At 43.8% G+C, this 26,251-nt stretch overlaps 2 protein-coding genes and 1 long non-coding RNA gene across 5 annotated transcripts in view; 1 reads left to right on the top strand and 2 right to left on the bottom strand.

Moving 5' to 3' along the window:
- LOC115540853 (CREB3 regulatory factor) overlaps positions 1-19,030 on the bottom strand; it is a 25,712-nt gene extending 6,682 nt beyond the window's left edge. The window contains exons 1-8 of one of the 3 annotated variants that reach the window (XM_030352449.1): positions 18,915-19,030; positions 15,001-15,112; positions 14,831-14,904; positions 14,341-14,457; positions 13,228-14,098; positions 6,827-7,000; positions 6,286-6,475; positions 5,265-5,338 (exon numbers count right to left, since the gene is read on the bottom strand). In XM_030352449.1, coding sequence (XP_030208309.1) covers positions 5,265-5,338; positions 6,286-6,475; positions 6,827-7,000; positions 13,228-14,098; positions 14,341-14,457; positions 14,831-14,839 — 1,435 coding nt within the window. In that variant the 5' untranslated portion in view covers positions 14,840-14,904; positions 15,001-15,112; positions 18,915-19,030. Of the gene's footprint in view, positions 1-5,264; positions 5,339-6,285; positions 6,476-6,826; positions 7,001-13,227; positions 14,099-14,340; positions 14,458-14,830; positions 14,905-15,000; positions 15,113-17,841; positions 17,977-18,914 lie in introns of those variants that run through there. The other 2 variants (XM_030352448.1, XM_030352450.1) reach the window with 2 other exon arrangements.
- On the top strand, positions 17,966-21,994 carry LOC115540857 (uncharacterized). Its single transcript, XR_003976228.1, has 2 exons — positions 17,966-18,090; positions 21,587-21,994. It is a non-coding gene; the product is annotated as an uncharacterized LOC115540857 (long non-coding RNA).
- Positions 21,995-26,251, bottom strand: atpv0e2 (ATPase H+ transporting V0 subunit e2). Its single transcript, XM_030352452.1, has 4 exons — positions 26,031-26,251; positions 25,335-25,382; positions 24,670-24,772; positions 21,995-23,941 (listed from the first exon to the last, which is right to left on the bottom strand). Exons 1-3 carry the CDS (start codon positions 26,132-26,134, stop codon positions 24,679-24,681), a joined length of 246 nt encoding a protein of 81 aa, XP_030208312.1. The 5' UTR covers positions 26,135-26,251; the 3' UTR covers positions 21,995-23,941; positions 24,670-24,678.

The raw sequence follows: 26,251 nt of genomic DNA, 5'->3' as shown, positions 1-26,251 counted from the left end.
GAGACCTTTCAAACTCAAATGAAATATCTGGGTCTTTAAGAACCCTCCAACCACCCTGTATGCATATCAGTGGACCCCGAGTGGGGTTCAGACCTCCCAGGGTTGGGAAACACTGCATGAGGAACTGAAGAGCCATCCATCCACTATTCAAAAGCCTGAATTCCTTTCTTTCACTTCCTGTAACACTCTTTAGCTCCACCCTCTTTTTTGGGGACATTCTGCATTTTTTCTGGCACCCCAACACACACACACATTCGGGAGCTCTGGTACAAGACCAAGTAATCTTGTTGAGCGGTCTAATCGCCAGGAGCCAGGCTGACCGATTTACTCGTTGAGAGTCACAAGAGACACCATAACCATGGATGAAAGAGCGAGACTGAGAGAGGGGAAACGCACACACACATACATAGAGAGAGCAATTATATGAATGAAAGAGAAAAAAAATGAATAAATGGTGACGCGAGCACGCACGCACGCACGCACGCACGCACGCACACACACACACGGGCAGGTCCAAGGGACATAGAGTTAAACAGATGAGTCAGAGAAGTAGTTGGTAACAGAAGTTGAAAGAAAAAATGTGGGGGAGAGAAAGAGTGTTTGAATGAAAGAGTGAGAGGAATAGAGAGAGAGAATGAGTTACAGCCCAAACTGTGATGTCTAATGCCAAGAGTGAGCACCACAGAGAAAAAGGCGGAGCCAGAACTAAAGCCCTCGCCGAGAGCTAGAGCCGGAAATGGGGAATGTTTGGAATGTATAACTACTGAAGAAGAAAAAAGGAAATTGGCCAGGGCTCACATCTACTAAAAAGCCTTGTCTGAGAGGGAAATACCCTCTACGGTTTATCCAGCCCTAAAGAGAGTAGATTAGCTGGGAAGGATCTCCAAACTCTTCCAGAGGCTTTTTAGGAGCTCTGATGGGATCCGGAGAACCCAGCTGGCATTCATCCGCCAAAACACTCCAGTCGCTAACCTCACCAAGGGCATGTCTCCACAACATATAGAGATAAATAAACACAAAGAACTACTCAATCAGCTGCCACACCCCCCTCCCCTTCTTGCCACCTGTCCCGGCTCCAGTCTAGTGGCAGTTCATATCAAGTACAATTAATTAGTACCGTGATAGATAAAATTGCCCCCTTCCCCACTCTCCCGCCGTTCAGCTTTCACATTAGTAGCGTTGCTCTGTTCTCTAGCAGTAACGACGTGCGCCAATCGCACGATCTCAAGCACATACAACAGAGTAGTCCTTTGCAGCTATAATTTATATTTTGCCGACAGCATCGAGAAAGTATCCCGCCTGCCTACCTACTTTATCAGCCAGAGCTGGGGAGTGCAGATGCAAGATAACTGCGTTCTCAATATCAGTTTACATCCCTTTGTACTGTATGATAATTATCACACTACACAGGCACCCTACACAGTGTTCAAGCTAGTTAGACAAACTTGACTCTGGGGTCGAGCGTACTCAGATCTGGTCCCTGATGTGAAAGCGCTGGGGAAAAACATTTAGGGGTAAAACAGTGTTAAGACAGTGTTAGAGAGTGAGAGTAGAAAACACTGTAGCGTTGAGGTAGGGTTGGGGTGAATGGAAACGGGCTAACGATTGGCTTTGGAGTGTCAGATGTAGCTGGGTCATACATGGTCCAATGGATCGGACCTGTCTAGTGAGGTAGTACCCTAATGGATGCCAGATCGTGGTTGTGTCTTCGAGGTTTATTGACCATCACACACACACACACACCAGATTCAAACTTAACACCCCCCTTGTTTAAATAAGCACTTTGTGTTGCCAGGTTTGATCAGGGTCTGGTTTGTTTTAGATGCCAGGTTTGACTGGGATGAAAATGTCCAACGTGATGTTATCAGGTTTCTCCACAAATAGCCTAGCCTAATTACGCCAGTGCCAATAACCTATTAATAGTTAATATGGGGCGGGTTGGATACGATGTACAGAGGAGTCTATAAAATGCAGCTATACATTTGTGTGCAACCGTTGATAAGCCCCCTTTAGATATCATAGACATCAGGGGAAGAGGAGGACAAACCTAAATGCATAGCTTGAGGAACCAACTAGCAGGAAAGAAACAACATAAGATTAGCCTGGTCCAACTAAGCGCCAATGTCTTGCCTTGCCTCAATCAGAATCTCCTTAGGTTGCGGTCTCGTTTTGTTGTGTGCGTATACAGGTCCTTCTAAAAAAATTAGCATATTGTGATAAAGTTCATTATTTTCTGTAATGTACTGATAAACATTAGACTTTCATCTATTTTAGATTCATTACACACAACTGAAGTAGTTCAAGCCTTTTATTGTTTTAATATTGATGATTTTGGCCAAAAAGTCAAGAAAAACCAAAAATCCCTATCTCAAAAAATTGGCATATTTCATCCGACCAATAAAAGAAAAGTGTTTTTAATACAAAAAAAGTCAACCTTCAAATAATTATGTTCAGTTATGCACTCAATACTTGGTCGGGAATCCTTTTGCAGAAATGACTGCTTCAATGCGGCGTGGCATGGAGGCAATCAGCCTGTGGCACTGCTGAGGTCTTATGGAGGCCCAGGATGCTTCGATAGCGGCCTTAAGCTCATCCAGAGTGTTGGGTCTTGCGTCTCTCAACTTTCTCTTCACAATATCCCACAGATTCTCTATGGGGTTCAGGTCAGGAGAGTTGGCAGGCCAATTGAGCACAGTAATACCATGGTCAGTAAACCATTTACCAGTGGTTTTGGCACTGTGAGCAGGTGCCAGGTCGTGCTGAAAAATGAAATCTTCATCTCCATAAAGCTTTTCAGCAGATGGAAGCATGAAGTGCTCCAAAATCTCCTGGTAGCTAGCTGCATTGACCCTGCCCTTGATAAAACACAGTGGACCAACACCAGCAGCTGACAGGGCACTCCAGACCATCACTGACTGTGGGTACTTGACACTGGACTTCAGGCATTTTGGCATTTCCTTCTCCCCAGTCTTCCTCCAGACTCTGGCACCTTGATTTCCGAATGACATGCAAAATTTGCTTTCATCCGAAAAAAGTACTTTGGACCACTGAGCAACAGTCCAGTGCTGCTTCTCTGTAGCCCAGGTCAGGCGCTTCTGCCGCTGTTTCTGGTTCAAAAGTGGCTTGACCTGGGGAATGCGGCACCTGTAGCCCATTTCCTGCACACGCCTGTGCACGGTGGCTCTGGATGTTTCTACTCCAGACTCCGCAGGTCCCCCAAGGTCTGGAATCGGCCCTTCTCCACAATCTTCCTCAGGGTCCGGTCACCTCTTCTTGTCGTGCAGCGTTTTCTGCCACACTTTTTCCTTCCCACAGACTTCCCACTGAGGTGCCTTGATACGGCACTCTGGGAACAGCCTATTCGTTCAGAAATTTCTTTCTGCGTCTTACCCTCTTGCTTGAGGGTGTCAATGATGGCCTTCTGGACAGCAGTCAGGTCGGCAGTCTTACCCATGATTGCGGTTTTGAGTAATGAACCAGGCTGGGAGTTTTTAAAAGCATCAGGAATCTTTTGCAGGTGTTTAGAGTTAATTCGTTGATTCAGATGGTTCAGGTTAATAGCTCGTTCAGAGAACCTTTTCATGATATGCTAATTTTTTGAGATAGGAATTTTGGGTTTTCATGAGCTGTATGCCAAAATCATCAGTATTAAAACAATAAAAGACCTGAAATATTTCAGTTGGAGGGCAATGAATCTAAAATATATGAAAGTTTAATTTTTATCATTACATTATGGAAAAGAATGAACTTTATCACAATATGCTAATTTTTTGAGAAGGACCTGTATGTGTATGTGGGACGATTTGAGCTTGCATGTCCCTGCAGGCTTGTAAGGGATATGGATACAGTCAATCTAACAACCCAGGTGGCTGAGTGTGGAAGTCACAGTCTTCTTTATTGCTCGTTGGACATGCGGGAGGTGGGCTCGTGAGTGACTTTTGCCAGGGCCTACTCATTGTCTGGTCATGTGTTTCAGTTAGATTTGTAACCATCCAACCTAAATCGGATAAAACTGGACTTGTATATTTGCAAGACAAATAAATGTGGATGATTTCATTGCATCTCCGAAATTCTGTGTCTTCTACACCAGGCAGACAACAGGTGACTTGTATAGGAGCAACTATCCAGTCATGAAACCATGTTGAAGGGTCTTATTCATCCAAGCTTTCAGTGCTGTTGAGCAGAACACTTCACATTTCTAGAGTATTCTGGGATGAAGAGGAGGTTGCGTTGAACCCGATGACTCCCCAGCCAGGGGCTTACTATTGGTTTTTTATGGGTGGCTTTCACTGTTGTTAATTATGACAATCCTCTTTTTTCCCCCTCATCCATCTGAGGACCATAGCTTACATAACATAAACTGTACTGCCGGGTTTCTTTGGTAAGTAGAGTCTTTCTTCTGGCTAGTTTCAGTCTAATTCAGTGCAGTCTTGTATGGCTGGCGAATACATGGAATGTAACATTTAACATGTAATCACAGAAGCCTGTTTTTAAACTCTTCCAAGTATCATGGGATCCAATCCAATTCAACATCAGTCAGTGGGCGGGATAGAAAAATTAGAAATGATCACTTCCTAGACCAATAAGCACCAGAAATATATATTATATTCCTAGGAATGGTGTCAAAACAAACGGGAAAGGTTCCAAACCAAACGGAAGAACACTACCAGCTCAATGATCAACATAATAAAACCTGCAAATTGAATAAGCACTTGTCAAAAATGTCAAAAGAATATCACACACAGACAATGATGTGGTTCTTTTCGCTATTTCATATTCCGCTTTATACCAGGGTTATTCAATAAATAGAATCAAAATACATTAAATCAATTAGGTTTGTAATACAATGTTAGATTCCTCTAATTAGATTAATAATACTTTCATTTAGTGTTTCTAACCGCTGTAGCTGAGGATAAGCAGACCCATGCTAGGCTGATGGAACTGTTAGCCAGGCTCCAGCACAGAGCATGCTGATGAGATACTGGCGAGTTATCCACAATCGCGTTGAGAGATTAAAATGCTATGTTCACTCCTAATGTGCATGCTTCTTCTAGATTTTTATGGCGGTTGGCAAGCAACATTATGGTGCATGACCGCCACCAACTGGAATGGAGTGTGAAGCGGAAGACACTCAATCATGGAATGCCAGACCAACGCAGAACCTCAAGTGTATTATGAATGGAACCAAGTGTGCATCAGGTACAAGCTGGTACTGCCCGCAGACGCAGAAAGTATGTCCGGGCCTCAAACTAGCAGACACTGACCGTACTCCTGGTTGAGGCCCCATAGTTTGATCTTGTTGGCCTCATGCTGAGCTTTCTTCTTCAGCCTGCATGCCCTGAGAACACACACAATAAATAATTAGACCGATATGGAAATATATTTATATACAAGAATTATTGTAATAATGTAAACAAAGAAAGGATAAACATCCTTTTAATGGGCTTTACAACACAAAAAGTGAGCCATAAAAAAATATACTGATCCATGTTTCAGAAATGCTGCTTCTTGTGTAAGCCAACGCATTTAACCCCATACACACACACACACACACACACACACACACACACACACACACACACACACACACACACACACACACACACACACACACACACACACACACACACACACACACACACACACACACACACCTCTTTCTCTTCCTTCCTTCTTAGAGTGTCAAGCGTGGCAAATATTTGCCATAAATGAACCTTGTTTTGATTACAATTCTAACTGAACTTTGCCTGCCCTTCCACACAATGCACTTCCCTTTTCTCAATGAAGCCCTATCACTCAGAAACAGCAAGTCTGCGTGACTTTGCTCTTCTCCCTCTATTAAAGGACGAGACGATTTTCTCTCAAAGGACATTCCAATGAAATGTCCAAGCAACCTCCTCTCCTAATAAGTGCATTATTTTTGGCGAACAGAGACCGCCAGATAATATACTGTTTTACAGAACCAGATTATCACACGAGCATTATCATATTCTTACTTTGGTTAGTAAATTCATTTCAACCAACACCTTGGATACTTTTTTAACTCCTTCAAGGTAGATGTTATGATAAAAGTAAACATTGGTAATTAAGTCAGTCAATCTCAATAAAGAGGTTTGGTGCACAGCACACATATATTGAGAAATATTAAACAAAATACATTTAAAAGTCCAGCGCCCAATGTTGCTAAGTTAGCGTTTTGCTATGTTAGCATGTTTCTAAACTAGGGAAGTAAGCGTAGCGCTAGGTTAGTGCAGCTGTGCTACAGCGTTTCGTTTAGCATCCTACCTGGAGGCTAGCTTGTTCTTCTCCTTGCGGGAGCGAGCGCGGGCGACGGCGGGCAGGTCATTAACGGGGCCCATCCCGTCGATGGCGGCGTTGAGCTTTTGCAGCTGCTCGCCAATGCTATGGAGCTTCTGGGGGTTGGGCGTCAGGTCGCTGGCATCCGTCTTTCTGGCCTTGCGACGGCCCTTCTTCCCTGCGGGCGACAGGGGGCAACTTAAAGTACTCTCAAACTGAGATATTACCGGTAAGTGAAATGCTACATGACATCGCAAATACTGCCTTTTACTGCCTTTTTTCCCATCATGCATCATTGGATGCATGATGGGAAATCCCCTTGTTGGTGTCGTGCCAACAACATCCTCATATTCCTCAGGAACCATTACAACAACGTGATTGCTCACTTGCCACGATGGTCCTTGAGCAACATTCATCATGAGGCTGTGGGAACCCCATCAACCAGGTGACATCAGATCGTGTGTCATTGGATGGTGTTGGTGGGAGTCATGTGGAGTAGCCCCCAGTAGTGTGTGTGTGACATGCTCACCCTCTCTGCGGTACAGGGTGCTAGGCAGGGTGCTGGAACTCCAGGAGAGCGACCAGCGCATCTCCCCCGCCAGACGCTTCTTGGCAGCGGACTCGCGGGCACGCCGGTACTCCCAGAAGCACCGGCGCTTCTGAGGGCGCTCCCCACTGGGCTTGACCGCTAGCTCCTCCACCTCTGGAAGGACGGACACACAGGAAAAACACATTACTTTCCCATACTTGCTATTGATGCACTTCTTATAAGCATGTACAGCCTATCCCTGCCTCCTTCAAAGCATTGCTTTCAATTCAGAAGAATTTACATTTAATTATTGTGTGTATATGTGTTAATTTTGGTGCATCTGGCCTGTTGATCACAAAGAAAAAAATGGGAAATAGCCATTTTCGCTGACACACATTGAAATGTTCATGTTTATTAACGTGCACTGTCCAAATAAACCTTAAAGGGGACCTATTATGCTTTTTCGACTTTTATGTCCTATAAACATTGTTATAATGATTGATAGTCATGTTTAACCATACTAAAGTGTCAAATGATGACGTACATGCATTTCAACGTATTCCCTGCTGACAGTCTGGGGTGGCTGTGCAGAGCGCTAAACACTCGGGACAAAGATTGCGATTCACTTGTTCACATTTCCGGGAAACATCTACGTAGACGTACTCCTGCCACGCCCCCATATGCCTGGTAAAATCTGCCAGCGCGCGCGCTCCAAGGAAGGTAACCAATCACAACGGAGTTGGGTTGGCAGGAGGGGGGTGAGGGGGCGGAGAAGGACGAAACAGAGCGTTGACAGAGAAGGCTGAAAGCGCCCAGATGAGAGGAAGAGTTTCCCGAAAAATCTACATCGTTTTTTCTGTATGGTTAAACATGACTATCAATCATTATAACACGCTTTATAGGTCATAAAAGTCGAAAAGCATAATAGGTCCCCTTTAAATAAAATTAAAATAAATACATTTAGACACTTTTATCCAAAGCGAATTACAATCAGTACATTAGTCAGAAGAAAGAGAAACAACAATATTGCTGTACAGAAAAAAAAAATCATAGAACCAAGTGCAAAGCACTAACAAATTTTAGGTTTACCCATTCCCTGTATACAACCAAGAAGCTAGAATAAGATGCTACATAATGCCAAGTACTATTTTTAAGTGCAGGGCATACACATACAGTATTTGTATTGTGCATGTGGTCACGTTTTTTTTTTTTATAATACATATATAACGTATAATTACGTTCCTTACATGGTGTGACGTGTTCTTTTTTTTTATGTCTGAGTTAACTTACAGTGAATAGCTGAGGACAATATGTACTTTGTTGTTAGTACAGTTGAGGAATGACTGGTAGAACTCAGCGTAAGATTCTATGTTGCATGGGTATGCCTTTGCAGCTAGGAGACAAACCTCCTAGATAATCCTGCCGCTGTGCCCTAGCTAGGAAGTAGGAAGAAAACATAGGTAGAACACAGAACAAAGAGCTGAGGTTGAACCTTGGCTGAACCCTGTGCAGCTTTTTGTTCCCAAGGTGAATGTATAAACAGTGCATTGCTGCACTGATTCCCAGTATAGGCCTTAGCTCCATGAAATATTCAACCCCCCCCCCCCCCCTTCCTTTAAAAGAGACAACGTCAAAGCATATTCACAGTGCATTTGGTTTTTAGATGCTTGAGGCAACAAGAGTGTGAAAAATCTAAGAGGGGAGGCATTTACTAATTTATTCATAATTTAATTGCAGAGGATAAAGATGTAACCACTGACTTTCTGAATTATCCAAAGGAGATCTCTCCCCAACAGTGTTATTAGAGTAATGTTTATCCCATCTGCTCGGACTCCATTTAACTGAAATGCTTTATGGAATATATTATTAACTGTAATAGATGTGAACCATTTAATCCCAGAAAAATATGCCCACAAGGTCATTTTCAATCCAATTAAATTCCACTCATCAATGAGGGATTTTCCATTTCCTTTCGTTTATTTAGACCACGGTGAAAGATATGAATGAAAAAATATTTGGTGAAGAAGAGCTCCCAACATATGCGATTAGGTTATGCAAACAGCAGTCATGAACTAAATAGCTATGGCTGGAATTTCATGAGACATTTTACGTGAGTATATTATGAAACACATTTCCCTCTCTGCAAGGTCATCCTTTTATCAGGGCTGTACAGAGGATTTGGAACGGGAATCGTTTTTGATCGCATTTGCTTGCCTCATCTATCAGACAGCGACCCACTTTAAATACGCAGAGCTAAAGCCAGCATCATGCAGAGGGCTGTCTTCTCTCAGCGTGACATCTCTCTCTCTCACACACACACACACACACACACACACACACACACACACACACACACTTGACTACAGGAGACGCAGTGCACAACACCATCACACGCACACACTACAAGGGAAATTACACTCCCACATGACAACACGTACAAACTACAAGAGAAACACACACACGCTCACACGAAGAGAGAAAAATCACACACACACATGCACCACAAGAGATATCACACACACACTCACACAGAGACATTTCCTTTCATCATCAACCACAGACCAACTTCTACTGCTTCTGGCTGATGCCAAGGCATAAAAAGGGTGCAGACATTAAAGGAGGACACCCAGAGTTCATCTGACGCCACCGGCGGCCGCCCTCTGGAGACGCCAGTCCGGCTCCGCCAAGCTCCTCCAAGGATTACGCAACAGCCAGACTACGTCTGTTGAGGCCATGCCTGGTCCAGGCTGTGCACCGAACCGAGAGCGCAGGAAGCATCATATAACCGGGAGGCCGGGAACATGACAATGTAAAGCAACGCTTCATGTCTTGGCTATAACAGCAGGCCACGTTAGACAAGAGCACGAGCCCAGCTTAATATACATTTGTATTCATCAACCAATTTATCAAACCAAATATTTATTTGTATTGCTATTCATTTGGCTCCGTTTACATATTTCACAAATAGGCCTAATGTAACTGCCTGTCTGAGGATTCTAAAATTGTATCCAATTTATATTTTTGGCCAGCCTGCAGTGTGTGAAATATTGCAAAGATGGCGTACACCCTAGGGCCTAGGTATGCATACCCCTGTCTGGGTATCATAGACCACTTCACAGGAGAGCAGATCTGCTGGCTTGGCTGGTGGACAGCAGAGTTCTGAGCCTGTTCGGATAGTGCTTGACCTCCATTTATCTAGAATATTGAGGGTTCATGATGTTCCAAGGAGGTGCTAGGGGAATGACACCAACCAGTTCCCCCAGTAGTTTTAAATTTCCAATCTAAACCTGGAGTTAGACCAACCAATTCTCCCAGTAGTTTTACATTTACAATCTAAACCTGGAGTTAGACCAACCAATTCTCCAAGTAGTTTTACATTTACACTCTAAACAGGGAGTCCTACCAACCAATTCATCCAGTTGATTCACAAATACAATGTCATGATACCAGCTTGCGGTTGCAGTTGGGAACTCTGCTTTAGGGGGTTCCATAAATGTCATTGGTAAATCTGAGCTACTTTCTCTCTTTTGCTATAGTGCCTGCTCTTTCATTTCGGTTCACTCCAGAAACACCTTGGGCTACTGGCGATAAGACTGCTGGGCTCACAATGGAGGACCACAATGGAGTCTCTCCATCGTAGAAACCCTAGCTACAGCTGCTGAAATGCCACACAACTCTTGTCCTCTGTCTGGGAGGCAAACCCTTTCACGGTCAAATTCAATCTTCAAATCTTAAACCCATACAGTCAGGTTCACTAGTTTATTTCAGAGCAGAGATTTACAACCGCTTACAAAAAACCGGGGACATGGACTAAAGCAAAATGTGCAACCCCCTCATTTGCTAGACATATTTTCTGCTGAAAATCTGTTTGATATCCAAATTAATAAAAGACATCAGATCAAGTCTGAAGCGTCTGCGGGTGGTCCAGTTGAGAATAGTGCTCTGAGGTTTCTCCTAAGATGCCTAAAGGAGAACCAAATACCATTACCCCACCGTCAAAAATGTGATTTCCCCTGCAATTCACTTTCAATATACAGAAGTCAGATGTGTTGCATCAACCCTTCAATTCGTTTCTTGCACCCTTTCTGGTGCCCAGACCATATTGGCTTTAGGACACCGTTACAATCCAAGAAATGATATACAGTTCAAAAGTACAATCATAATTATTTAGCTTGATCTTTGATAATAACATAATCACACGCCACATACTGAATCATAACCAGGGATAAGCAAAAACCTCTTTGAAAGTCCATTCAACATGTCCACTTCACAAGACCACACAAAGCATTCCGGCTTAAGTCATCATAGCACCTTGAACAATAAAATAGCAAATGAAATTCATCTTTGGTCATGCCCATTTCAAAAAACATTTGTTGCTTCAGGTAAGCCATTAAATACATCCACCTCAATAGCCAGAGGCAAGCTAACAGTGTGTTCACATGTGTCGGCTTAGCTTGACTGTTTGACTTGGAGTGTCTTTAACCGGTTGTCTTGAGTCAACGTCGTTTAAAAGCGGCGTCCTCTTAAACACCGGATACTTTTGCATTGTGCAACCGTTTTTGGTAGCCATCATCATGGATTCACCATGGCTGTGTTGTCACAATTTAGCTCGGCGTCTACTGCAGATTTTTTGAACGGGCAATCGCAACCCACTTGCCAAATGTCCCCGCTATCTTTCAAATAAATAATGAGGCATGATATGCATATAATTTCATGAATTGTATTAAACTAATCAATGCATAATCCATTAACAGAATGGTCCACCCTGATGTTAAGAGGCGATAGTGAAAGTAATTATTGGTAACGAGTATAAACCCTTAAAAGGAATGGTAAATCAAATATGTTATTAAACAAAGTCAAAGTGCTGTGTGTATGTATTTTTCCTTTAACACCACCCACTCTTTAGCAACTAACAGCATCCATCTTATCCTAGAACGACTGACAAACTCCATCTCTATGACGGCATATCACTGCCAGATATCTCAAGAAAAAAAAAAAAATCACGTGCGCGACTGCGTACAACTCATGCTCGCAAGGCCTTTTCCTGCTCACTGGTATATTTTTTTCTGCTTGCGTGGTGACCATCTTTTGGAATATGTTGGGGTGAACCAGCCATGGCATTGCATCCCATAACATTGTTGGCTACTCGTAACGAATAACTTGTACATACACTTGAATACAGATTTACAAATACAGCGATAGCGCTGATATATTAGACGTCATTAGACGATTGTTGTTACACTAAATAACTCTAACAGTAGCTACTGCGAGGCAGTATTATCAGCCTTTTTTTAACATTCATATTTCCTGGTCTGATGATATTCTATATACTCAAGTTCTGCTAATGTTCAAGGCTGGCTATGGTTCACTGCACCTGATGATCCTGCATTTATTCATGACATGCATAGTTATACGTTTTGATAACAACTGCAAGCTGTCTGAGGTGCAAGGCTGTGCTTTATTGTTCTCTAAAGCATGTTCGGAGACATCAAGAGGCGTCGATGTAACCAATCAAATTCAAGGATACAATGGCCAGATTTGGCACCGACCTCTTAGTGCTAAACAGGTAACTACCGCACAACGTAGAAAAAATTTCAATCAGAGGAATACTGTGTGCGAGTGCAGTAAAGGAACTCGCAGTAATATTTGATGTGTTAGTAGTCATTTTTGCTTGCCATTTTTGGCAGTGATATGTCACCATACATCTCCCTCCAAGATACACCCATGTCACCCTAGAAGGCCTACTACTGTCTTAAGTCAGGCAGATGCCACCACAAAAGTCCAATAATACAGACCGTGTGCAGGGCCTACATGAACCATATGGGGAGAACATTCTCCAGGCCGAGTCTAATTATATGCCGTGCGGTTCACATCGAATGTATATCAGTGCCTCGGGGATGCTTGTCTAGAAACATCTGATGAAACATTCTCTGTGAAGTTCAGCGTGTGAACTGGTAGCCCGTATAGAGACGACCCATTCTCTGTTGTAGCATGGTGCCCTCATTACTTCAATTCATGCTACCAGAGCATTCTCGTTGCTAGAGAATTTCACAAACATCCACGTACATAACGCTGATCTTATAGATCTGTTGTTCTCAGAGCAGAACAGCATGAATTATTTAGCTGCTCTTGGCTGTGCATCACACAAAGCATGCCAATTTAAGACTTTGAGATCTGCAAACTTGGCATCGGCACTTGCCAATAATATAAAAGTATAGCCAATTTATTAAAATGATGAATCGAAAATGAGTATCGCTGGATTAATTGACATGGGAAAAAAACTTTACTTACTAACCTAATGCTCATACTTATAAGGGAGGATAAGGGCAGCCATCGTCTGAAGTTAAAAACCAGCAGATGTTCCATGTCTGTTAGCCAAGGCCGATATAAATCCTACTCACCACACTCTGACTCAGAAGAGCTGGAATCCTCCGCCTCCACAGCCGTTTCCTCCGCCCCTTCCTCCTCCTCCTCCTCCTCCTCTACCTCCTCCTCCTCCTCTTCGTCTTCCTCATAATCTTCTTCCTGCTGCTGCTGCTGCTGCTGCTGCTCCTCCTTCTCCTCCTCCTCCTCCTCCTCCTCCTCTTCTTCCAGTCTGGGTTGACTCATGTCCTGCCCCACCTCCTCCTGCTGGTGTTGTTGTGGGGATCTGAGCGGGGTCTGGTAGGGTGGGACCTGGGCATCGTCCTCAAGCCCAGCCGCCAGCTCTTCTCCCTGGGTCAGGGAGTAGTTGTGCTCCTCGCTGCAGAGCTCCAGTCCTGGAGCTCCCAAAGACGCAGTAACCTCCTGCTCCTCTGTCCCCCCTCCTCCTCCCCTTCTTCCTTCCTCCTCTTGATGTTGTTCTTCTTCTTGCTGCTGCTGCTCCACCTGGTACACCTCCACGTTAGAAACCCTCTCCTCCGCCTCCCTTCCTCCTCCAGGGCACAGCTTCCTCTCCGCAGCGCATCCACCCCCTCCGCCCCAATGATCCCCAGCGCCGTGCGTCTCAGTGGCGTGGGTCTCCCCGGCGATCCTCTTCCTCCTCCTCTCCTCCTCCTCCTCCGAGCTCCGCCCCCAGCGGCCCAGGAGCACCGCCTCCTCCTCCGTGCCGGCCGGACCCCCGTCCACCCCCAGGCCTGGTTTGGCATAGCGGGCCATCTCGTCCAGTTCCGACACGTCCCAGTGCTCCGGGTGCAGGTCCTCGCCGAATCCCCCGTCGTCCACGAGGTCGCTTAGCAACTCAAAGGGCCGCTTCCGTGGCATCGCCGGGGAGCCCAGCATCAGCAGCACACTCTGGATAAAGGGGAGGGATAGTCACAACATGCAGAATAGTAGCAATCGGGACATATGACAGGAATTGGCACATTTACCAAATTGACAACATATTCCCTAAAATATCATTTTTTTAATCATCTGTTGCCCAAAACCCTAATATTAATTAATTATATCATGGATAAAATCAATTACAATGGATACTATTAAGCCGTCATGCAGAGGTGGAACAGTTGAGCGGTTAACACCTCAGCATGACCCACCTGGTTGTACTCCGTCCGGCCCCCCTGTGGAGACATGGCGGGGGGGTAGGGGCTCAGCAGGCCCCGGTGGTTGCTGTAGGCCTCACCAAATGCCGGCTCCAGCCCATTCATGCCCGGCTGGGTAGAGGAGACACACACGCATAATTCAGCTCGGGTCACAGAAGCTGTGACCTAATTACCCATAAAACCAGCCTATAATTATAAGTCTCTGTCTGTGTGTTTGCGTTGATTCGCCACCTTGACACTCAAAAAAAAAAAAACATTTCAACTTTCACCCCGGCCGACGACTCCAAACGGATACAGCTTGGTTTGAAGTCTTTAAACGACAGACTCTATTCGAACATGGCTTTCTTCAGCTCATTTCTAAAAACACACCTTTCCATGGTTTTGTGAGTTAAAGCTTTGCACTGCCGTATGCCGGCTGGCTGTATTCTTAACGCGTCCTCAGCCGCTTGTCATGTGTTGACCTCTTTAGAATAAAGTGTCGTACCTGAGGCATGCCAGGGGCGAGGAGGTGGGGTGTGTCAGGGTAGGTTCACAGAGCCAACGCTGTGCGACTTTCTGCTGGAGGAAAGAAACATTTGTCATTTATTTTTCACTTCAAAAGCAACAAAACATCAAACTGGCTAGACAGTGTGTGTGTGTGTGTGTGGTACGTACGCTGGAAGGAGGATGTAGTAAGCCGGTCAGGGGGGTTTCAACCAATCGTAGTGCAGCAGTGTGAGGGTGTTCAACTCCCTCTGCCCATGGCCTACCAGTCAGCTCCCTTTGACTAGAGAAGGAGGAGCAATGGAGAGAGGATCATGAGGGGGAGGATAGAGTCGGAGAAGAGAGAGATTTGCATTGAGGGAATTTAGCAGACACAAGTCGCTTTATCCAAAGCGACTTGAGGCAACGAAAGATGAGGAAGAGTAGGAGAGTGGACAGCTTGTGAGGAGGGAGGAGGATGAGGTCAAACAATTATGACTTCAGTGAAACGCGATACAAAAAATTGCACGTCATTGTGTGTATTATGCTAAATAAAGCACTCGTCATGTGTTGCATGACATTAGATAACAGGTAAACACACATGATAAGATTGTACCCTAATTCTGTCTTTTAGCAGACAGCCTAAAGTTAATTATTGCCCACAATCTGCTCATAGACGCAGGAAGCCATTGTCTGTTCATCCGTCCGTCTGCGTTATTAAAGAAAAGGGAAGGGCGATTGTTAAGAGAGACGAGCGGAGGAGAAAGTGGAGAAAAGGGGTAAACCAGAGTTGAGAGAAAGGACAGCAGGAGAAGAAGAGAGGCGGAGCGGATAAGAGACTAGCGTAAATAAACTGCAAGCCTTCGTGCTACGGTGCTGCTGATGAAACCCAATGCAAGCAGAGGATCACCAGGGCGCTCAGACCAGACCCACGAGAAGTAGAGGAGGCCAAAAGAGTGAACACGCGGACGGTCTGGTCGTTTGGGAGAACAATGCAGTGACATGTTTATCCGGGTGTGTGTGACCACGCGCTGGCCAATAGGAATGAGGAAGTGAGAGCTGGAGAGGGAGGGCAGAGTCTAGGCATGAGGGGCCATGGCACAAAACAATGCCCGCTGCCATGCAGACGTAAACATTCACCAGTGACTACTTGGTGTGTTGTCGCCGCTGTAAAGGCCCCTTTGGCGACCGCAGCGTGATGTAAACATTCACACCGGCCTGTTGGCCTCGAGTCAGAAACCGTGGCGAGCAACACCACAGAAGGCTATTTCAGAGGGGCGTGGCGTGGAAACAAAAGCTTCCTGGTTCTACTTTGCTTTACCATCTGCGATGCATTCCCCCTGGGACCCAGACACTGTTGTCTTCAGAACCCACCCCACAATATTGACTCATTTCTAGACATAGCCAGAATAAAACAGAACATGGCAACGCTTTGACATTCAGTTGTTTTGTTTAGTTCCTTTATGAATCTGAACAATATTCATACACTTTAACATGACATGGAGATACAACGACACTCAGTGTGGATTTGCACATGAAGAGACCTATGGAGACGCTTGCAGAGCATCATACGCTTCTACAAGGGAGCTGTTGTGTGTGGAGTTGATGTGACATAACCTCGGGCCAAAGGTTAAGTGCGGCACTTCGGGTAGAACAACAAAACCGACGTCACATGTCTCACATGAAGGCCAAAGTTTCTATAGAACTCAGGGTCATTAGCTCCTTGTAACCTCCCCATATGCCTAGCTGAAGCCACTGTAAACACACTGGTCCTTCTGGGGAGTGCATGTCGACACAGCTGTTTGGTTGAGACCAGTCAATAGCATGCAAACAACCCTGAAGTATGTCCTGTGGGTATGGTACACAAGTATTTGTGGATATTGCTGTGCACTGTGTAAAGTAAACCAACTTGTATACATAAATAGACAGAAATGTGTCATGCACTGAGTAGAAGACATTCACACAGCAACCCAAAAACCCAGCACAGGAACTCAAATTTGTTCAGGGGTTAGTTAGGGTACAAACTGTCCGCTGCCTCTGCGTGTTTAAATAGCAGACAGAGTGGGGAAATAGAAACGGGCATTGTTTGAGCTGAACAAAAGAGTCTTCCAACCTCCTCACCCTAAAGCTCTCTATAGTGGTTCTATAGGACGAGCCTACTATACCAGAAGCCCTGCTCCGAACAGTGACAACAGACCCGGCCCAGCCTTTAAACAATTCGTTAGAAACACGTCGTAAGAAACACACTGGAGTATTGATGCTTATTTGGAAACAACCTTTGAAGGGATGCTTGCAGCAGGGCCAGGACATAAACGTTAGGACCTTTGAAAAATATACGGTCCACTGCTACTAAACTACAGAAGTAACATTTTTAGAAAAACAATTCGACAAAAACAATCAGATGTCCAGACCTGGAAGTCCGTCAATCGGACGACCATAATAGACTCGGTTGGCAGCACGCAAAGAGTGGAGCAGCGTGGAGTGGTCGCGCGTGGCTAACCGACCGAAGGGGGGCTGGAGGGTGGAGGGGTGGATGGTGGGCTGTCTGGAAAGCCAATTTGCGGAATTAAGATCTTATAGAGGTTGCACGAAGAATCGTTTTGTATGATACCCCATTCCGTCTAAAAACCAGAGTGCATCTGGCGCCGCGTTTGCACATATTGGCTGATCTGGAAGAAAGGAATAGGCTACACACTGTCCTCTCCGTGTCCTTGCAGCTGGCAGACAAAGTAACAAGCTTCTCAATCGCAAATTTACGTTCCAATCCTAGTCATGTCCAAAAGTCGTCCCTAAACTGTCCTAATATTTGTTTTTTGTTTTTAAAATAAATAAATAGACAACTACGAGGTTAAAGCGGTCCTGTGTTCACAGCTGTACAGCGGACCGCCTGATCTAAACAACCGGAGAGAGAAACGGTGCCATGGCCGCGCGACCCGCATGGCACACGCGGGCGAGAATAGGCACGACAGGGGTTCGCCCTACCCCTCAAAACATTGCCCAAATGTTAGCACAAATGTTTAATTGCATCCATACCATGTACTCCGGCGATCCGTGGTATCAGGTTCAAACAATCCCAGAGCTCCGATGCGAAGACTAAAAAAAATTAGGGGCGCAGCTGGCGCTGCCACCGGATGTCCAATATTAATAGTTAATACCGCACACCGCCAGAGAGCAAGGTTTGGTAGCGTCTCCCACCTCTCACAGAACACACTGGGCAGCCGCAGATACACCGCTTCCCACGGATTAAAACAAGCACAACACTTGGGAGGGAGAAGCCATGGGGTAAGCTTTGTCCCCTTTGTACCCACAGGTGCTGCTACTGCGCAGTCCTAAAAGCAACTCCACACGTTAGAGATGGAGATCTGACGTCCAGCTGCCGATCGTTGCGTTTGCTCCGGTGCGTAAACAGTAAGAAAAAAGTTGGATTCAGTTGTCAGTGCGACGAACGAAGTGGAGAATGCAGTGAGTCGCCGAGTGAGCGAACAGCTTAAGCTATACGATATCATGGAAAAGCCGAGGTCGTCGTCCTGGGAAAATCCTCCATGCAGGCTCTCTCTGGCTCCACTGGTCAAGTGTAAAATGTCCGCCTCGGCCAGTCCAGATGCTGTTATACACAGAGGTAGTAGCAGGGGTAGCGCACTGCCAAGTGGCACATACTTTACTCCATGGAGGAAGTTCGCTTTGCAACAGCCTTATGTCAAGCCTTCCATCAGCTACATGGGAAAAAGGGCAAAAACAAGACTAACACGTGTTTTAGTTTCGTTATGTCCTGGATAAAACAAACCCGACGACTGCGGGGTAACTGTTAACATGTTTTATGCTAGCTTCCAATCATTCAAGGCAAAAAGTTTTAGATTTGGAGACATCCTACTAAACATTCAAAAGGATAACCTCTCTTTGGTAACTGATGGCCCTGCCTGGTATCTTCAATATTATTCACCGAGGGAGAGAGATAGGGAGAGAGGGCGGGGAGCCGCCAGTAAATATTGTTGGTATTTTTAGTGCGTGTGTGTTGTCTGAAGAAGTTGTAGTTGCGCGTCTCTGGTGTCGACACGTGAGGGCGTGGAACGCTACTAGAAGAGAAAGAAATAATGAGAGGCACTGACCTGTTGATAAAACGGTAAAACTGTATCAGGCGTGGAAAAAGAAAGTAGTGCAGATCTGTTCGGGTGAGGGCATATGAGTTCACGAGCAGCGCTTGTTGTAATTCTAGTGGAAGCGGATATGGCGTCACATGGGCGGGTCCACGTGACCCTGATTTAAGGACAACATAAAGAGCGAAGTAGTGAACTCGGTGAACTCCGATAAATATACAGCATAGTCAACTCGAAATGTCTGCTTAAAACGACTTAATGTGACTTTAAGTTTTGTTTGTGTAATTAAGTAGGTCTAATATGCGCTATATAGGAAAAAAAGTACAATTACTATTATAATGATGAGTAAGCCTATTCATATTATAGCATAATAATTATTATAGTAATTATAATAATATTATTATTATATATGACATGCACACGCTTGTGAAGCATCAGTACCTGTATTAACTGGTATAACTGTTAACTATAGGTACAATCTCAAATCTCTTTATTCTGCAAATGCAAAAAAGAACAGAGTGCAGGTTTTAGTCGAAGCAGTTGAGTGACAGTAGCTTACTAGCGTTTTTAAAAAATGTGTATAGAAAAATTATGTGATTGAAGTGTGTCGTGATTATTAAGATGCTTGACTGCCGTATAATTTCTTAGACCGGACCAGAATTGTTGGCCATGCTGTCTGCACTGAAACACACTGGTTTATTCACTTCAGGCATTTTAAGGTTTAAAAAAGTTTTAGTAGTAAGTAAGTAGATTTTTATTTAACATGGACATGACAATATCATTGGACGAAACCAGATGCATTGTTTTCAGTGTAACAAATGCTAGTTTTCAACACCTGTCCACAGGAGGATTTAAAAAAATAAAATAATAATAATAATAAAATAAAATAAACAAAACAGAAAGGCAGCATGCTCAGACAATTAACCAGTTGTAAATTATTTGTGTGAGCACTGTTGATTTGATTTGAGCCGTTGTTTAAGTTCTCTGTTAAAAGTGTTGCTGTAAGTCTCTAGTTTTAAACTAGTGGGCAAGAGGTTCCATAGTTTTGCCCCCTTTGCAGGGAAAACAGACTGACCGAAAGATGTCTTGTACATGGGAACAAGACAATCACCATTGATGGAGGCTCGTGTATTTGCCCGACGAGAGCTCTGACGTCTGATGGCCAATTCATACTACAGTGGTGACACATGATTATTTACACATTAGAAAAACAATTTAAGATTACTAAAATTAAAAAAGTTATCAAAGGTGAAAAGGTTGTGTTTTTTTAGAATGCCACAGTGATGCCATCTCATGGGTTTCCGGTCCATGACTTTTATTGTCTGTTTGTATATTGAAAAGATAGGTTTTAATGCGGTAGAAGAAGCTTGTGACCATGATGTGATACAGTATGACAAATGAGAAAAAATCATAGCGTGCATAAATAATTTGGACGTTTGACATGGCAGGTCCCTTCTTATGAAACGGAAACAGTTTAGATTTAGTTTGACCTTCTTTGCAACATACTTAATCTGCGTAACAAATTTTTAATTATTATCCAGGATGATGCCCAAATATTTTACTACATTTACTGATTCAATTAATTCATTTTTGATCCGTACCTCAAAAACGTTGATAGGCCTATTACGGATGGTGAAGCACATAGAGATTTTAGGGTAAGGGTTAGGGTTAGGAAATATTGGTTAGGAAATATTGGTTAAAGATTGTAGTTGTTCAGAAAAAAGCATGTGTCATTATGCACATCAATATAAACAATGAAACCTCAAAGAATAATTTTAGTACAGTCCACATTTTAATTGACAATTAAAAATAATAATTAGTGATTCAGAGCTATAATCCTAATTCTGAACACAACTGGCTCAAACAAAGTTTCCTCACATTGGGTAGGAGCACACAATGGCAAACTTTTAATGTCCACTCCTTCCAGAATTCACATTAACTGATATCTTCAACTCAATATTATTAAACAGCATCTTAAAAATATATATTTTTTGTTTAGCTTTCTCCTGAATCACCTATTGTGTCCTCATCTTTGTTAACACGCTCATGAATATATCTTTGTGACTCTTATTTTTGTGTTCATTAATCTATTAATGTGGTCATCCATATTTGACTCATCTATTGCTGTATTGATTCACTGTATTACTGTGTTCATTCATTTCGATTAAGGGGTTAATTAATCAAGTAATGTATTCAATCTTCGATTCATGTATTCATTAATCTCTTTTGATGTGAGTGACTGATCTGACCGGACACCTATCTCACACGCACGCGCGCGCGCACACACTCTCTCTCTCGTTCTCCCCCTCCCTCCCTCCCTCTCAGTCAACATTGCTTCTCTCTCTGTATTGTGTGTTACTGGCCTACTAACCTTTTTGTCCCCTCTGCCATGTCATGCAGGTTCCTCTCTCTAGTTCTCCACTCTCTGTGCTCTAGATTCTATACTTCAGCCATCATGTTTTGATCTACAAATTGATCATAAAGTGTTCTAAACTTGTTTTATTTTCCTTCAGAGAAGTCTTGGCTTAAACAACCACAATGGTACCTGTTTTTGCAACAGCGATTTATGTAGATTATGGAAAACACGCTGTTGTGTTACGCCACTTACCTACCTAGTACCCACATGTATTTAATCCCCCCAACCCTTCACCTCCCCATCTCCTCCGGACTATCTGATTCTCCAGGTCCAGAAGCGGGATTACATCATGGAACGCCAGACAGCGAGACGTACACCTACCGCTCCTAGACAAACTTCTCCTCTCCCTACCTGCTTACAACATCTTGCTTATCAATTAAATAACTAAACTGCACTGTTGAAGGCATGTTCTGTACTTGTGATCTCAAGATCATATATTATCTACAACCATGCACACAAACAAACACACACACACACACACACACACACACACACACACACACACACACACACACACACACACACACACACACACACACACACACACACACACACACACACAAAAACATGACACTATTCAGAGATGTGTTTTGTGTATAGAAGCACAAGGCTTTATTGTTTATCAGTCTGCTTAGAAACGAACAAATCAATGACAACAAAGAGAGCATTGACAAAGCCGGATGTATCATGTTTTTATTTCCACACGTTATCTGACAATGCCACTTGACGTCACACACCACATCGATTTTGCACAAGGTAATTTCTTCTCAACTCGACAAACATTTAGGCTTATGATTTTCTGTTACCATGGTGACCACAACAAAATTACAAACACCTTTATGAGTCCAGGACTTAATTTCGAAACGATCGACAGCGCTCCAGTTGTCATCTAAACACAAGACATTCATACACACGAAAACCGTCCAAGATATAAAGGCAGGTTTTTCATTTCTAAACACAAGGCGCAAGATTTTTCTGCTTTGGACAAACTAATCTTTACCTCACCCGAATGTGGCGCAGTAGCGGTACAGTATGTCATGTCCTTGTGTTAACCACTGCACTGATGGGGTGGGGGGGGGGTGGTCACTCCATGGTCGGAGGAGAACAGAGGAGAAGGGTAGGGGAGGCGCGGGCAATCCCTCTGGGACAAAATGTCACCAACACAACTACGGGCCAACAGAAATTAACGGAAAAGATAGAACACAATTTGGTCTTTCTAAGAAGTAGCTGTATATATTGATTTTAAGATTATTTTTGGCTGAAGCAAAGGTGGTTTTAGAGAGGAGCAGGTGGGTGGTAAGTAGTGGTGGTGGTGGGAGTGTGTGTGGGTGGGGGGTGGAGGGGCTGTGATGCTCGTGGGCAGATGTTGGGGGAGTTGAAACTCCATGGCTGCCTACGTTCAAGGGATTTAACATGCATAACAATCCTGGGATATGGAGGGTGCTAGCTAACACAGAGTCAGCTACCAAGCATTAAGCTAAATATAGCGTACCGGTTGCTAGAGGAAATTTATCCCTGGCACGATACAGGCATTAGCCTATTGTATCCACCAAATGCACTTATGCCGAGTGCATCTGGTGGATTTATTTGACCATTTACAGACTCCAGGTTGGGGATGGTCAGATGTCTGATGTTAACTCCCAGTCACTGGTGTAACCGACATAGAGGTCTTCTAAAGCAGGAAAATCTCCTCCTGTGTGTTCCCTGTCGTATTAAATATCTGCAGACCTTATTTGGACCCAAATCCTGACTGTCATTGGTACATTTCTTAATTTGTTATTATCAATCGCATCTCTCTATCCTGTCATCACAGCTATAGCCAAGTTTGGGTCAAAAGTGATTTCCTAATTTTACTTTGGGCCGCACACATTGGGTTTAGGGGTGGGGACAAGTAGCTGGGGGGGTCAGTAGGATCTCCATGGCAACAGGGACCAATAATAACATGACGTGGATGGGGGTGAAATAGAAATGTCGGCTCCGCGAGATTCTGACGGCTTGGGTCCACACATTTACCAGATAAACGCTTCCCATGCACCTCATAAACACACAGACACACACATACCCGTTTAGTAATATATTACCTACACACACACACACACACACACACACACACACACACACACAAAGACATGCATACGAACCAACACACACACGCATACACACACACTTCACATCCTGTAAGTCAGACTGCATGAACATCTGAAGCTCATCAAATACTAAAAGTTAAATAAAAAAAAGTGTTCCCTGATGATAGCCACATGCTCGCACAAATGTAAACAAAATAACTGCAAAAAAATAACAGACTACACGTTTCAAAATATTTACGCAGAACACGGCCACCATGAGAGGCTAAGCAACACACAATGGACCTTATGTAAAACCATCACAAAATAATATCCTATACACAACCTTGGCTGGTGACATCCAACACTACACTAGGGACGTTCCTGCAATATTCACAACAACGTTGTGAGGACCTTCAGGGGAAGTGTGAGGGGAATGACGGTAACAGTGATGTTGGTACCGAGCTGTGATTTGTTGAGGATGAGGGGGAGGGGCTTCATCTGGAACACCAAGACCGGAATGACGACAGATAGTTCCGGGTATTTAATACCTGGTAGCCCTGGGGACGGATCGATAGATACATACAGGAAGAAGAAGAAGAAAGAGAGAGAGATAACAGTTAATATTCAATTTGTTATATTTTTGCTCATGGATCTATTTTACACACTTAAACACTGAATGTAAAATAATTATATAAGGTGCAAGCAAACAAAAAGGAAAATTAAAGTAATGATTAATTAATATTTTTATTGAACGCATAAAAGATTTATGAATGAATGAATGAATGCCCTAATTAACCACTATATGGATGATCTAATTCATGAATTAAAAAATTAACTAGTACCACAACCAGCCTTGGAACCAGACAAATGTTGAAGTTAGTGTTTTATTTGCTCTTCAATATGCTACTGGTGCTATACAGGTGCTATAGAATATACCCCCCCCCCCCCCCCCTTTCAGCAGCACTGGCCCAGGTCAGGCCAATCACAACTGTTTATCTAACGTATGATTACGTAACAGAGGAGCACCCTATGGGAGAGCCATTGAGGAAACAACCAAGAGGGCTGCATCACACATTGAGTTGCTCTGATTGGTTGTAGGACGTTACAATTCAGTCCAGATTTATTTTGGTCTGCGGCGGTCGATAACCCCCCTTGGAAATCGAGAGTGGTTCCAGTCTAACGCACATCTGCTAGAGTCAGGTTACTTGTATCCTCATTCATAAACTAATACATGAACTTATTTATGAATTAATTAATGGTTACTGAAAACTTGGACTAGACTCACCTGGCTCCTTTACTCCCAGAAGTAAAGTAAGTACCATATAGTTTCATTTTTCAGCTGAGGGCCAAACAGAGGGTTGGTCTGGGCCAGAATTGCTATCAACCAACTGGGGAGGAAAGGACAAAGACCGGATCAGACCAGAACCGAATCAGACCACATCAGGACCGGATCAGACCAGACCAGATCTGATAGACCAGACTAGATCAGACAACAACAGAACTAGACCAGTGTAGAAATTACAAAACCAGAGTAGGACTACACCAGACAGGACCGGATCAGACCAGACAAAAGAAGCCGGGACCGGATTAAAAATGATTATTATAAATATTATATTTTAAAGCTGCTATGGGTACGATTTTTGTATAAAGAGAGCGAGAAGAAAATAACAGAAGAGGGCAAGATATGAGAAGGCAAAGAAATGCCCCCCCCCCCCCCCTCTCTGCTTCCTCCATACATTTCTGTGTCATGGGAAAGTGTTGGTTTCACACACATGTGATTAATAGGCATGTTGGATTGCCCGAGCCATTCGGGGAAGAGCTTGATCAGAAATTAGCGGGAAATAGGGCACAGTCAAGGTTGGAGCCATCCAACCACTACATAACCCTGCCCTGATGTTGGGTTTAAAACAACAAGCTCAAGTGTCAAAATATAAAATACCCTTTACTCACAACAAATAGCAACAGACAGCTGTGAGCACCAGACTTGTGATGATGACCCTGGGGAATAATCAGAAGATAAGAAATTATTTTAATTGAAATAAGAATAAAATGTTGAATTATTCTTAACATCAAACAACTAACACCCCAACTCTCTCACACGCATACGCACGCGCACGCGCACACTCACTCACTCGTTCACTCTTCAATGCCCAAGCAAACAGACCCATTACACAAAACGTGAAGAACAAACGTGTTCTTATAAAGCCGTCAGCGCATGCAATATTAGGAATGAATTAACGCAGTCAACGTAAAAGTCCTATATAATAGCCTACAAATAAAATAACCTGCTCACCACAGAGTAGGCTATATAGCATTCTTAAAGATCCTTATACCTCACTTCACTCTCAGGGTGGGTTATTTTATATATGTTACATCGATCTACCTCAGTTATCAAAGTCATGTCTTTTAGCACATTTTAGGGATATCTTTAGCTGATAAGGATGCAAGATGACGCATTCGGCCTTCATCAAATCACCATTAACGCCTTCAGTCCAATCACCGCAACGGCTACGAGGAAGGGTTTATTGCACAGACATACAAATAGGCTTATATCTTGGACACCATCTTTTGTCAAGTAATAAGGAAAAACAAGACGCATATAATGAATAGTCGTAGTGATTATCAGTTGCGTGTAACGGTACATACCCCCGGTTCGGTCCTTTTGGCACCAGGAATGGTGCAACGATCCCCACCAGCCCCCAGAGCGTGGTGAAGCAGATCATCGGCAGTGCAAGCGAGTGGGAAACCATTGTTAGCGGTGGTTAATATTATTGTGTATTTAGGAAACAATAAAATGACGGTGAATTGGGCGCGTTAGAATTAGACGCATCAATGGCCTCTCTCGGCCAGCAAGTGCGTCTCACACG

The sequence above is a fragment of the Gadus morhua genome, chromosome 3, assembly GCF_902167405.1.
Source record: "Gadus morhua chromosome 3, gadMor3.0, whole genome shotgun sequence".
NCBI classification, from domain to species: Eukaryota; Metazoa; Chordata; class Actinopteri; order Gadiformes; family Gadidae; genus Gadus; species Gadus morhua.
This window is presented reverse-complemented; position numbering and strand designations above follow the sequence as displayed.

Excerpts from the sequence above, each read along its gene's own strand:
- atpv0e2 (XM_030352452.1), bottom strand. The coding sequence starts at position 26,134 with ATGGTTTCCCACTCGCTTGCACTGCCGATGATCTGCTTCACCACGCTC. Across the intron at positions 25,383-26,030 it reads CCAAAAGGACCGAACCGGGG|GGTCATCATCACAAGTCTGG; the intron begins GTATGTACCGTT and ends ATTATTCCCCAG. Across the intron at positions 24,773-25,334 it reads GCTGTCTGTTGCTATTTGTT|TTGGTTGATAGCAATTCTGG; the intron begins GTGAGTAAAGGG and ends TTTCCTCCCCAG.